Below are 14,871 nucleotides of genomic sequence, written 5' to 3'. Positions count from 1 at the left end.
ACTATTTTTATACCATTGAAGTTTAATTTAATTTAAAGTATAGGGTCTAAATGCGCTTTTGTCTTTAAACCCTTTACGTTTTACCTCTAATTTCAACTTTATAAATTTATTAAAAAAAGAAATCAGCCCTACATGTTGGTTGATGGACTAGTATAATGTACTATTACTCTGAACTTGATAATGAAAAGGTAATAAACAAAATAGGACAGAGGTGATGTTGACGATGTGTATTTTACCTATGATAATGAGGAATTTATTTGATCTCGTATACAGTATATTTTACCTATAATTGTTAACGTGACTTCATATCACTCATATCCACATTTGCTTTAAAGTACATCCTAAACACAGGATCTTCCGACTTAAATTATCAATTTTAAATTCTTGATTCTTTGAATTTCACATCCTTAAATGACAAAATATTTATAAATGGTTACCGTGGGTACTGTGACGAGGACAGGACAAGCAAAGTGTTTGATGTTGATTCCTCCTAAGCGGTCAGGGAGGCGGAACAAAATATAAGACTTCGAAATAATGCAAAGTTCTGTGATGCAAAGAATGTAAACAAGTACAGTAGATAGATGCGGGTTATAATTTTTGCGCATACATGTATATTTTTTGTTTAGAGGGAAAATCCAAAGTTGGTTAATCTGTATCAAGTATGGACTGGTGTAAATATCTCGGATAACCATCCCGGAATCAGCCCGGATCGGATTTCATTATGTACGCAAGGTTTATAGATTAAAAAAAGCGACAAAATTACTAAAAAGTGTAACGTCGTGGCGTTACCACATTGCCACATGATGTGTGTTACCGTTAAAGTCCACAATTCCTTTAAAGTCCACAACACCGCTTAAATTCACAATGAATTGCTGTTTATTATTTTAACATCTCATCAAAAGAGCAAAAAAAAAAGACAACTAAAGATTCTAATTATTTTCATATCTTTAAAGTGGCATACACGTACAGGGCACCGAACGGGACTCTTGTGGTTTTGTACTCGATATTCAATTTTGTACGGACAAAAGTGAGTTTTGTTGAACAAAAATGAGATTAGTTTAACAAAATTTGTAGTATAAAATTATCTTTCAGTGGACAAAAGTTACCTTTGTCATGACAAAAATTCATTTTTGTATTACAGACTTGACTTTTGTTACCTAATTTGAAAATTGGGCGACAAAAGTCAATTTTGTATGCAAATTAGTTTAGTTTGGATTCTGTGTAATTTGCATACAAAATTTACTTTTGTTACACAAAATTTACTTTTGTTACACAAAATTTACTTTTGTGAGACAAAATTGACTCTTTGTCTTCACAAAATTGAATCTTGTCTCTCTCAATTGACTTTTGTGTTTTAATTTCCATATCAGGTAACACAAGTCAATTTTGTATGCAAATAAGTTGTATGCAAATAAGTTTATATTTGCATACCTTTTTGACAAAATTGACTTTTGTCATGACAAAAATGAATTTTGTCTACAAAAATGAGTTTTGTCATCACAAAATTGAAGTTCTCATAAAACAAGTCTGTATCACATAGTTTTGTAAGACAAAAATGATTTTGTTGTGACAGAATTGAATTTTGTACAAAACCACAAGAGTCACATTCGGCGCCCCGTAACACGTGCATGTATAAGTTGCATGAATGAAACTTGAATTTTGAATGAAATCAATGGTCGTTGTCAAAGACATTGTCAAATGTTTGTTATATGGACCCACAAAAAAAAGCAAAAAACAATAAAGGCTAGAAGACAAAAACAGTGGCTTCACATTTTGACTTTTAAGAGCTTTTGTCAGTGATTGTTGAAAATATCACACGAAGACTGAGCAACAATTTCTAAGGCTACTATCTGTATGAAGAAATGGGTTTGCAATGGGAAAAGTGAAACTAATCGATTTTTTAAAACAAAATGACAAAATGTCAAATGGTCTACAGTCTCAAGACCAAGTACAAGACTTCATTTGTACTTTAATATGAATCTACGAAAATCTCATGAATTTGTGATTCATCAAGCAGGAGGCATACATAAAAGAAGTTCCCTTCAAGACATCCAATTTTCATAATGGAGACACTAATTGTAACAAAAGGGTTTAAGTTATAAATAATAAAGATCATTGCATTTTGTTTTATCAAAATTTTGTAATAAGTTATTGACATACGAAGATGTTTGAATGATAAATAAACAACATTTCACAAATCGATAGGAATGTTATTAGATCTCCAAAATATACAACCTCTGGAGACATTTTGTTCTTTATTTCAGGCTGCCATTCTTACATAACAGAATACACCTTATCGATATTTGCCCGCCATTACTGGACACCACAAACTTTTCTGTAAATTTTTTACGTCATAATAGAAAATATCTGAAGCCACAATGGAAAAGTGATTGTTGTAAGACGTCAAAAGTTCAAGCGGGACAGATTCTTTGGTCAAGCGGGACAGATTTCGAAATAGCGATAAGGTGTAATGAAACCTAGTGTTCAGTTTATAAATTATAATTTTACTTAAAACTTAGTTGCAAATATTATAACATATAGTTGACTTTGTGTTATTTAAACAACACCTTGTATTCAAAGCTTTTTTGTGATGATTGTGTATAATATAGATTTTTTTTTATTGACAATGAGAACACTATCAGTCAGGGACAAAAAGGAGAAGCTGCAAACAACTATAGGTCACCGTAAGGATTTCAATAATGTGAAAAGAACATACTACAATAATTACATTAGATGTATGTTTCATTTTAATATTTTATTCTGATTGGCTAACTGCACATCTCGTGTTATTCTGTAAGCAGTTACATTGCTCAATACAACTTTGCATTCATGATAACACGTGCTCCAACAATAAAGTGCACAGGTGAATTAAATAATAAAATATATAAAATTCGTGTTTTCATAATCATAGCTAAAAAATATAATTATAAGTATTGAATGCTTCTTTTTGTAACTTTATAGGGCTGTAAAAGCGTTGACCGTGCGTATATTTTTAGAATGGAGCGCTTCCGCGCTTCATACAAAATGTACTTCGGTCAACGCTTTTACAACCCAATAAATTTACAAAAAGAAGCATTCAATTCTTAAAATGTAAGCTTTAAAGACTACGAAATATCAAAATTGAAACCATTGACATAATTTATGACAGTAAATCACAATGTGAGTTTTCGCCAACAACCATTACTCGGGACAGTGTTTTCAGAGCACAAAATAAGAACAAATTGGGAAAATCAATCGATCGTCAGATCAACACGAAGCACAACACAACTGATTGATTGAAATCTATCTTATCTTGAGAAAAATCAACGTCAATGTTTAATACATGTTTTGAATAAAATATGCATAACAAAAAAGTTAATGATCTAGTTATGCAGTCGCTCATTTTATATTGTTATAAACTGACCTCTAGTTTAGTTATCAACGAAATCCAGCAATTCCTCGTGACATGAGAAAATAGAAAATTAAGTTCCTCATCTACTACCATTACAAAAAGGGATTAAAACTAACAACTAGACCGAACTTTAATGCGGACCAGAACGTTAAAATCTGACTTTAAGCATCTTTAAAGCAATTTGTGTCAAAAATATAAACAGCATGCTATAATTATAATTGAAAAAAAAAAAAATGCGAAAACCTCGAGACGTTTAATAATATTTCATTTCACAAAGAGTAAAACATGCAGTTTGAGTTATTGAAGTGGCTTAATTATTACTTAAAATTAAATACCAAATATTATATTCTTCTCCTTAGCTCGCCAATTGTATACTTTGTGTAGTATCAATGAAAGTAGCATAAAACTTTACAATCAAATTATGAATAATTATTTTTGTAAAAGATTGTTTCCTCTATAACCACTTTAACAAGATAAAGACGAGATTTAACGAGATTTAAAATTTTATCAGATATGCAAATATTAATAGAAAAATGTTTAACAGTATCGTTGAACCTTACAAAGAAGGTCTATGGCAGTATTACAAAAGTTAAGATGTAGTGGTTATAACGATATAATTCACACTATGGTATCAGCCATTCTGCATCACTGGTTCCCTAAAAACTGTATCAACTCTTGTATTAAATGTTGTGTGGGTATATTACAAGGGATCATTTAAACTGAGACAGGGGGTATTAATTATATCGCAGTTTTAATTCTGATTGATCAAACAGGGATTATAACTGTCTATATTCGTTCTGACTAGGATAAAGAATACATTAAAGCCAATAGCAGTTTTTTTAAGGCACGGAATACATTCCTACGAACACCAAGAAAACAAGGATTTGAAGTACAATGTTTGGATGTTCAGTGGACTTATGTATTATACCAAGACTAGATAAGTCAGATACTTTTTATTGTGTGATATGTTTATGTCAATAATATGTTAAACACAAAAGATAATAAAGACAAAAGGCATTTCATATGAAAATATATGGAATATTGCGTTCAAAAGGTCAAATATTAGCAAGTATTTGGTTAGTGCATTTATGACAGCATTCCATCCACGTGGTAAAATTGAGTTTTAGTTTACGGGAAACAAGCAACCAAGGTCATCTTTGTTTTAGGATTACTGTTTTACATTTTACGTCTTTACAGTTGAACCTTACGAGGAATACATCAGCTAGCCTTGCATGCTCGGAATGAATTTTCAAGGCTGAATGTTGGAGATGGATTTTTAGGAATACTGTATTCTTTATGGTAAAGATTGACCTAGTAGTGTTTGCTAACAATTAGTAATACTAATCTATTGAAAGTGCACGAATAAAAACGTTTGAACTTCCGACAATTAGGAACAAAAGGGGACAAAAATAGTAAATATCGTATATATTACATTATATTGATATTTTTATATGGTAAAAGCATCTGAACAACTTAATTTCCTTTCATAATAAGTTGCCATTGATCTGTGTGAACTAATAAAGTCTGTTACTATCTTAATTACAAGTTAAGCTGCTTTTTTGATTCGGACCATTAAAATGAGTAACCCGTCAAAGAATATTTAATCTTGCTTTCATTTTCAACAACATAGCAAGGATCATCGTTAGGATCAATGATATACCGTCAAATTATTTTATTTTATTTTGACACAAATGGTGAACTATTAAATAACACGTCTCAATAAATGTCGACGTTTGTGTTCTTTAGATGTGTCTTACTGTGCATTTAATAATTCTACTACCGGTGCTTGGGACTTCTACGGATATAAAACATCACATTATATTGTCAAGCATAAAGCACACTCTTATTCTGAAATAAAAGAAATTATAATTTCTAAAGTTCAAATCAAGGTTATGGAATTTCATATTCTAAAGGATGAATATTGTGAGTTAAAAAAAACCTTCAAGATTATGGCATAATATTTAATTATATATCTATGTATGATTGCATGTGATTTATTGGAAATATGTCGCGAAGTGATAGAATTACATAATTTACCGTTAAAAGCCTTTTGAATTGTTGTACAATGGAGAGTTTAGAAAAGGTTACAGATGAAAACTTTGTCCCTACCGATAAGAAGAAAAAAGTGGGCAGTTATATATTAGGTCGGACAATTGGAGAAGGATCATTTGCTAAAGTTCGTCAAGGATTTCATATAATAGCCAAAGAAAAGGTAGGTTAGAATGACTAAAGTCAAGTTGTGATGAATATGTTTACATGCATTTTATATCATATTTGCTAAGTCAATCACAACTTCAAGTTACGATGAAAAGAATTGAAATTTAAATGCTTTAAACCAATATGTCAAGTAAAAATTAAACAATTTTATGCATAGATCAAGGTATTAAAGTCAAATTTCCAATCAAGTAGTAATACTGTTATAAATTTCACAACTACGGCCTCAATAAAATAAAGTAAGGGTCTCTTGCAGAACTGAAATATTAGAAAACTGCTCTTAATTGTTAGAATACAAAAGTGAAATTTAAGCATGAACTGTGTACCCTTCCAGAGCATCCAAGAAACTGAATTTGATTGAACTTATTTACTGAATATTTAATTCTCAGTGTCTTACTATAATGATTGCGGTTTCTTTTTTTATCTGTGTTTTTTCGTCAACTGCAGAATGGACAGAAGAAGTACTTTCTGTAGTCAAGAAACATTTTATCTGAAGTTGTCTGTTGAAGACCCTATTTGTATCTGTAGATGTCGGTCGCAGAGCCTCTTTTAATATCTCTAGATGTCTGTTGAAGAGCCTCTTTATTCTGTAGATGTCTGTTGTAGACCGTCTTTATATCTGTAGATGTCTGTTGTCGACCCTCTTTATATCCGTAGATGTCTGTTGAAGAGCCTCTTTATATCGGTAGATATCTGTTAAAGACGCTCTGTATATCTGTAGAAATCTGTTTTAGACCCTCTTTTTATCTATAGATGTCTGTTGTAGACCCTCTTTATATCTGTAGATGTCTGATGTCTGTTGAAGACGCTCTTTATATCTGTAGATGTCTGTTGAAGACACTTTTTATATCTGTAGATGTCTGTTTAAATGCTCTTTCCATCTGTATAATTATGTCCATTGAAGACCCTCTGTATATCTGTAGATGTCTGTTGTCGACCCTCTTTATATCTGTAGATGTCTGTTTAAGACGCTCTGTATATCTGTAGAAATCTGTTGTAGACCCTCTTTATATCTGTAGATGTCTGTAACAGTTGAAGAGACTCTTTATACCTGTTGATGTCTGTTGAAGACGCTCTTTATATCGGTAGATGTCTGTTGAAGACGCTCTGTATATCTGTAGAAATCTGTTTTAGACCCTCTTTATATCTGTAGATGTCTGTTGCAGAGCCTCTTTATATCTGTAGATATCTGTTGAAGACGCTCCTTATATCGGTAGATGTCTGTTGAAGACGCTCTGTATATCTGTAGAAATCTGTTTTAGATCTTCTTTATATCTGTAGATGTCTGTTGAAGAGCCTCTTTATATCTGTAGATGTCTGTTGAAGACGCTCTTTATATCGGTAGATGTCTGTTGAAGACGCTCTGTATATCTGTAGAAATGTGTTTTAGACCCACTTTTTATCTGTAGATGTCTGTTGTAGACCCTCTTGATATCTGTAGATGTCAGATGTTTGTTGAAGACAATTTCTATATCTAGATGTCTGTTGAAAAGCCTCTTTACATCTGTATATGTCCGTTGAAGACCCTCTGTATATCTGTAGATGTCTGTAGAGGACCCACTTTATATCTGTTGATGTCTATAGAGGACCCACTTTATATCTGTATATGTCTGTTGCAGACCCTCTTTATATCTGTAGATGTCTTTTGCAGACCCTCTTTATATCTGTAGATGTCAGATGTCTGTTGAAGACGCTCTTTATATCTGTAGATGTCTGTTGAAAAGCCTCTTTATATCTGTAGATGTCTGTTGAAAAGCCTCTGTATATCTGTATATGTCCGTTGAAGACCCTCCGTATATCTGTAGATGTTTGTTGCAGACCCTCTTTACATCTGTAGATGTCTGTTGAAGACCCTTTGTATATATGAAGATGTCTGTTGAATATAATATTTATATCGGTAAATGCCTGTTCAAGACAATATTTATATCGGAAAATGCCTGTTCAAGACAGTATTTTTATCGGTAAATATCTGTTCAAGACAATATTTATATCGGTTAATGTCTTTAAATATGATGTCTTGGTTTCTAGCGATAACTTTTCATATCATTCGACTCAACTAAGAAAGTAAATTATCAGTCAGCAAGATCAAAGGAAAATTTCGTAAAATAGCGATAATAACATTTATAAGTTGCCCTCCCAAAAATGTTATTTTTCGACTTTTGATAGAATAATGTCAAACTACCGATGTTTTTTTTTATTGTTTTATTATCATAGAAAAATATAAAATATTCCAATTTGAAACATGACAGATAAATTGAACCTGTATGCTTTACAAATTTAGCATGTGAACGTCATTGGCTTCAGTGTTTTGCTCGGACAAACCAATTGCCAATTCATTTTTGAAATTACTGCAGTTGTGTCTGCTGGAGCATTGTCTATAGTATGAACGGTCATATATTATTGTTGTGGTTCATAACGAGGGGAAAACAGCATGCAAGACAGTAACATAGTATTGATGTCGCATATCCGGGTTGTGAAACGTAGTTGATTGATGAATGAAAGCCGTTTTCTTTCGAGATTCTAGCTGTTTATACTAATAATATGTTTTAATACAATGTTTAAGATTACAGTTCTGGGATGTAGATATTTTTGTTTGTCTTTTGGATTGTTTGCAATACAGATATTTTCATAAGAATCCACCAGTCACTTGTATAACAATATACAATTATGGCCTGCTGACGAGGTGAATATCCAAATATGTCAACCAGAGCAAGGGTTATTCCACGAGGGCTTTATTCCGAGGTTAGGCTTTTCTTATAGGTGTCGATAACGACTTGTTTTGGTATATTGGAGGTATATATACAAGGAGGTTATACCCATTGAAACAAGAGAAACATTCATTTAAGGTGAAGCATTTGAAAAAAGTGAGAAGGGCAAACTAGAAAACGTTAAAAGTAGAAAATTCACGAATATAAAATAGAAGATGTGGTATGATTGCCAATGAGACAACTCTCCACTAGAGACCAAATGATACAGAAATTATCAACTACAGGTCATTGTAAGGCCTTCAACAGTGAGCAAAGTCAATACTACATAGTCAGCTAAAAAAGGCCCCGACATGACAAATGTAAAAAAACAATTCAAACGAGAAATGCATTTACCATATCTGTTGCTCCATAAGGTGAACAACCACCTGTTCCTCCCTTAAAACCTGAATACTATATATAAAAAAAGAAGAGTTATCTTCTTCTGATAATTTGTTTTATAGAAAACAAGCTGAAAGGATGAAAGTACTAATACATGATATGTTAGAAATTTAAAATGAAGTTATACGCACATCATGCACTATTTGTTTTCATAACGTTTTAAATAAGTAATATATAAATTACATGTTCTATGCTTTTATCTATATGCTGTAAGCACAAAGGTCTAACAACATATGTAATTCGAAACAAAACATTAAATACACGAAGGCTAAAAAGTTTCACAGGATATTAATATATCGCAATTACCAATTATCAGTAGTTCAAATCTAACAACTCTATATTCAGACAACATACATTATAAGTTGACTTATACGATAGACGTTAGATTATAGACATTGTTAAATGATTTTTAATTAAAAGGTCGGGTAAATTCATTTGTAGTCATATTAATTAAATTCGTATTAAATGTGTATCAATGCATCGAGAAAAATATCTTTCTGATCAGATTGCGATAAAATAAGATTAATTTATTATAACTGACAACATAAATATGTGATTTCTGTAGAGATTGTATTTTACAAGAAAGTGGGCCGAACTTATTTACCAATAAGTATTTTATTTTATAAGATGATTTGAATGAAAGTATTTGGAAATGAAATTAAAGTGAAGATGCGATAACGCGAATATATCTGACCACTGTGTCTTTCAAACACATCTTCTTATATATAGTTTCATTCATTAATGAACTTCTTTGGTAGGGCCATACAATTAACTTTATTTCAATTTCTCTAAATATTATGATCATGACAATGTAATGTTACTACTCCAGCAGACGGTTCATCTTAGACAAATTAGGCATATCTATTTTGGGTGTTATCCTCCAAAAAGTTTTTTTACAATGGACTTTCCAAACTACTGGTTATAAAATCAGTTCCCGTCAAGTATCAGTATATTTTCTTAAGCATCATTTGAACTGTCTTTTCTGTATTTAGAATCTGTGCAAACATTTGTAAATGTGCCACTGCTTAAAGAATCCATTCTAAATCCAGCAGTCAACAGGAAATTGTCAGAATGTTCGTTTTCTGTAAATGTAGTAGCAGTGTAAGTCCTTTAAATTTGTCTTCAGGAAACAAGAACTTTTTATATCTATATTAATTTATTTGCCATTTATGTATTGTTCACTATTATTTTGAATTAATGTTCCATCTTTTTTTTTATCTGACCTTATTGATTTCTTTACCTTGTGCAAGTGTCAATTATTGTGAAATGTATAACTCTTTATATTTTTTGGCATATGCAGGTTGCAGTAAAAGTAGTTCCAAAGAAGGCATTGCTGGCGAAAGAATCCGTTCGTAGAAATGTGCGTAGAGAAGCAATCGTTTTACAAAAGATACAACATCCCAATATAGTACGGATGTACGAAGTGATGGAAACAGAAAACGGTTATTACTTAGTGCTGGAATCCGTAGAGGGTGGTGAATTCATCAAGTATTTATGTATGAAGTAAGTAATACAATAATGGTTCAATATTTCTTCGTATATAATGTTAAACACAAATGATGTAAAATTATGTTTTCAGATACTTTGATAGGTATATCATCAAACAAGGCGTGGTTGATATAGATAAGAAAATGTGGTATGTCAATTATGTATCAAAGTACGGTCTTCAAAACAGAGTTTTGGCTCACACTGAACAGGCCCAAATTGAGTCCTGACTAGTGTTATTTGTGAGAGCACAACCCTTACATACATGGAATTGATGTAGCAGTGCAACACTTAGCCTTACGAAAGATTATTTAATTATTGAATTGTATCAATTATGTTATATTTAAAACGGAATTTATAAAAATGAGATGTGTTATAATTGCCAATGAGGAAACTCTTCACAAGAGACAAATTGATAGAGAAATTAGAACACTTCATTCGAGACAAATTAACGGCATTGTTTATGTACAAAATAATGAACGAAAAGCAAATGTGTTACATAGAAAGAAACGACAACCATGAGATATAGGCTGCTGATTTTGGACAGGCACATCAGAATGTGAAAGGGTTAAACTAATTTGAAGGCACCAAGTCTCCCACTAATCTGGGGCAGTGCTGTAACAGTACACCGAAACTATAAAAAATCAGTTGAAAAGGGCTTAACTCATCACATGGATACAAAGCAGAAACACAACTTACAAAAACACAGAGTGGATGTGGCAGGGTATTTATGTATCTCTACATTGTTACCTATGATAAAGATAAACCGTCAAGAGTCTTTGGAGGGTTGCAACATCATTGGTTAAATATGCGCTTGAAAAATGTATATAGCTTCTGGACTTGACACACGCACAAAAAAAAATCGTTAACCATATTAAAAATTAACTTAATAATCAATAATCTAGTAACATTACACATCATAAAATCACATTATATAATCAAATCAAATTTATAGAATCATAGTAACCATTTATATCTACAGACGTATCACGCAGGGTTTTCTTTTTCTTTTACTTCTCAATATAAATCTGTTATAAAGTATACAGAAACAAACTACTACTAGATAATTATATGTATCTATTCAATCAAACGTGATGATGATTTGAAATCCGGGTTAATTTGACAGTATTGTAATAATTTGTAGAAAGTTTTTGCCTGAGTTTGAGTGTAGAAAGTTTGCTCGACAACTAGTATCTGCTGTTGACCACTTGCATCGATCCAATATTGTTCACAGGTTAGTTACTCGCACGTGTACTTAATAATATTAAATCAATCAAATGTTGTCTACGGGATAGTAACCCGCACGTGTACTTAATATCAAATCAAATATTGTCTATTTATAGGTTAGACAATACTTGGTCATGTTTTATGAAGATTTAAGCCCAAGGCGAAGCCGAGGGCTTAAATCTTCATAAAACATGACCAAGTATTGTCTGACCAATTTAGAACATATTCACACTTTCGAGTGACCTTACAAAATTAGCTTTCCCATTGTAATATTCAAACCTTAATAAGAGTTCACTTTTTATGATTAACCAAATGTAAAACATAGGTAATCATCATTTCAATGGATGGAATGAAATAGCACTGACATAGTTTGTGATGATAAATGGATAAATTGTTTTTCTTCTGCTTCAGGTAAAATTTAATACTTATATATCTTGAGATTTTTTTATTTTAAAAAGCAACACAATGTTATATAAATCCCCTTTTTGATTTTTTTTTATAAATATAAAACTCTGTATAAGCATTTAAATCCAGACCATTCAGTGTTAAATGCTTACTTTTTTATTGATAACTTTATATGTATTAATGTGTCTCCAAAAAAAAATCCTTTGCTTTCTATATCAGCAGTCTGGAATTGTTTTCTTGAAAGAAAAAAAAATCCCTCAAATGCCCGGTATATAATAAATAAATATTATTTTACCTACATCCTTACCCCCATATTGTTTTTGTTTATTCTATATATGTGTACCATAAGAAAAATTATAAAAATTTGTAAAATTCAAAATGTTTTGTTTTAACCTTTGCTCTTTCATCTTTAATCAGTAGGCTCTTTTCCCAGGGAAAATGCCTCAGGGGATTGTACACTTCATTAGTGCAGTTATTAAGAGTTCACTTTCATAATTAACTGACAATGAAAAGTCATTCATGTATAGCATTTCATAGTGCATGGAAAACCATGTACTATGAAAATTAGAGGGGGAAAAAACTGACTTTTCATTGGACGAGAAGGGGTGAGTATGTTCTAAAGGTTAATAACATATACATATCATAATATTAAAGGAAAGTTCTACCCTTAAATCAAATCAATATGAACTTATTTCATAAAATTAATCCGTGAATAAATTATTCCGGTTCTTTATGACAATTCAGTATCTCTACTGAACTCTGGGTCGTGTTTTATATGTATTTTTCTTATTAATACGAGTGAATTAAATTGTATGTTTGATAAGGGACTTTCCGATTTGATTTTCCTCTGAGTTCAGTATTTTGTGATTTTACTTTTTCATAATAGATCATATTTTTATAGTGATTAATCATAGTAAAATAACGCAATGATGAGATGTACAAGTACAGAGCCACGTCATATATGTATCGAAGAAACACAAAAAGACAGATAGACAAAAAGACATATAGACAAAAAGACATATAGACAAAAAGACATATAGACAAAACACATAAGCAAAATTGAAAGACAATAATACGAGAAATTATCATAGAACAATATCACAATGACGGGATGTAAAAGTACCGATCTACGTCAAATGGATACCAATAAAAACAAACTGCACTGCTACTTTTGCATACATGTAGGTACTATATCTGTACTTAAAATCTGTAGTACTGGAAAATTACTTTTAATATTTTGTACTAATTCTTTACTTTAAAATTATTGTAATATTTAAGTACCCTGTATTTTACAGTACTTGATTTGAAAATAAAATTTTGGTACATAAAAAATACCAACAGTGATCACTATATTTCATGTTTGAAAATCATAACTTTAAGAGATTTGAAGTAGACTAACTTTCAGAATGCTGAGAATGTAACGAAGTAACCAAAAATCTGCAGTACTTAAATTTCAAGTACAAATCAAGTACTGTAGGATACAGGTACCTAAATATTACAATAAATTTAAAGTAACAATAGAGTACTGAATATTAAAAGACGATTTCCAGTACTACCGCTTTTTGGATAAGAAATAGTACCCATGCAAAAGTAGCTGTGTAAACAGTAAAAGTAATATTCATAAAGACAAATAAAAGAATAGAATAACGATAACCAACGTCAATACCCAGAATCTATACTTCAAGACCATCGTGTATTATTTGTGAAGTTGATACGGAATATTTATCAACAAGGTCTTGGTACCTCCGATAAATCTTTGTTTTTGTTAAAGAAAAATGACGAGACGTTCTTTGACATACCCCAGGTTCATCAACTTTCTGCTCCGACACTGGTGACGTTTATAAAGAGTAGGATCTGCAAAATCCTGAATACCGAATAAGTAAGGAAATGTATTTCCCATATGCAGGTGAAGTTAGTATATTGCTACTAAGGTGGGGGAAATTGATAATTTCAAAATTTAAAAGTTTTTAAACGTCTCGTTTGCCATAGATTCTGGTACTGAAATGACCGTGTATGTCAAGTTCGAGGTATAGCTCTAAAAATGGGTCGGAGGAAGACATGTCTGTTTTTTCTGTAATTTCTTTTTTTTTTGGGGGACAACATATCAATGAAATTCAGTCAGAAAAGTTTGGATTGTTATTTCAAAGAATTATATTAACAGTTACATTTTTTTACTTGATAAGAGGTATATATACTTGCATGTCAGTATTTATATTTATTTTGAGGTTTACACTATTTTCTATTTTAGAGACTTGAAATTAGAAAATTTCTTACTTGACAAAGATCTCAATCTGAAGATAATTGGTGAGTAGAACTTTTAATTGTACTTATTTCTATTGATTTACTTTACTTGTCTTTTTCAGTTCGGGCGTATTGTTGTGTGTGTTTTACTATTCCCTGACCTAGATAATGGTTGTTTTAATATTCCCTGACCTAGATAATGATTGTTTTACTATTTCCTGACCTAGATAATGGTTGTTTTAATATTATGCTATCACTAGCAGATAATAACTAATCAAAATGAAAATCTGAATTGATCATTCCTGTTTTGATAAAAAGATGTCATACATTTCATCCTGGTTTTTGTTTCCTGCATGTATTTAGGTCTGAAAGCCTATGTAATGAACTGATAATCCACAGACGAACATGTCAATCTACAGGATCAGATACTTCTTGGATCCGAGACAGTGAATTAATTTGCGAGGCTCCTTATTTACAATTAGTAAAGAAACAGCATATAACAATTTTCAAGATTTAACTTGATTCAAGCATCATGCATTGTATCAAAAGATCATCAATGTTGTTGATAACGATACGAAAAAAGAATTTGTAATGAGATATATATATACTCATTACAGATTTTCATCTTTGTCGTATCTGTATCGTGTATTATATCAAAGTATTTTGAGTGGATCTTTTTTCAAATTGAGTTATCTCTCCTTAAACTGTAGTGTAATTCTTATGTGCAGAAAGACCAAGTTTAAGAAAAATATTAAAAAAACG

At 31.3% G+C, this 14,871-nt stretch overlaps 1 protein-coding gene across 1 annotated transcript in view; it reads left to right on the top strand.

Annotated features, from left to right (window-relative positions):
* Nucleotides 1-3,913: 3,913 nt before the first annotated feature.
* LOC139493386 (serine/threonine-protein kinase MARK2-like) overlaps nucleotides 3,914-14,871 on the top strand; it is a 98,649-nt gene continuing 87,691 nt past the window's right edge. Inside the window, exons 1-4 of the mRNA XM_071281755.1 lie at nucleotides 3,914-5,603; nucleotides 10,052-10,254; nucleotides 11,381-11,470; nucleotides 14,117-14,172. Of these exons, the coding sequence (XP_071137856.1) occupies nucleotides 5,457-5,603; nucleotides 10,052-10,254; nucleotides 11,381-11,470; nucleotides 14,117-14,172 (496 nt within the window). The 5' untranslated portion in view covers nucleotides 3,914-5,456. The remainder of the gene's footprint in view (nucleotides 5,604-10,051; nucleotides 10,255-11,380; nucleotides 11,471-14,116; nucleotides 14,173-14,871) is intronic.

Source organism: Mytilus edulis, chromosome 10, assembly GCF_963676685.1.
Source record: "Mytilus edulis chromosome 10, xbMytEdul2.2, whole genome shotgun sequence".
NCBI lineage: Eukaryota > Metazoa > Mollusca > Bivalvia > Mytilida > Mytilidae > Mytilus > Mytilus edulis.
Note: the sequence above shows the minus strand (reverse complement) of the source record. Positions and strands in the feature narration are given on the sequence as shown.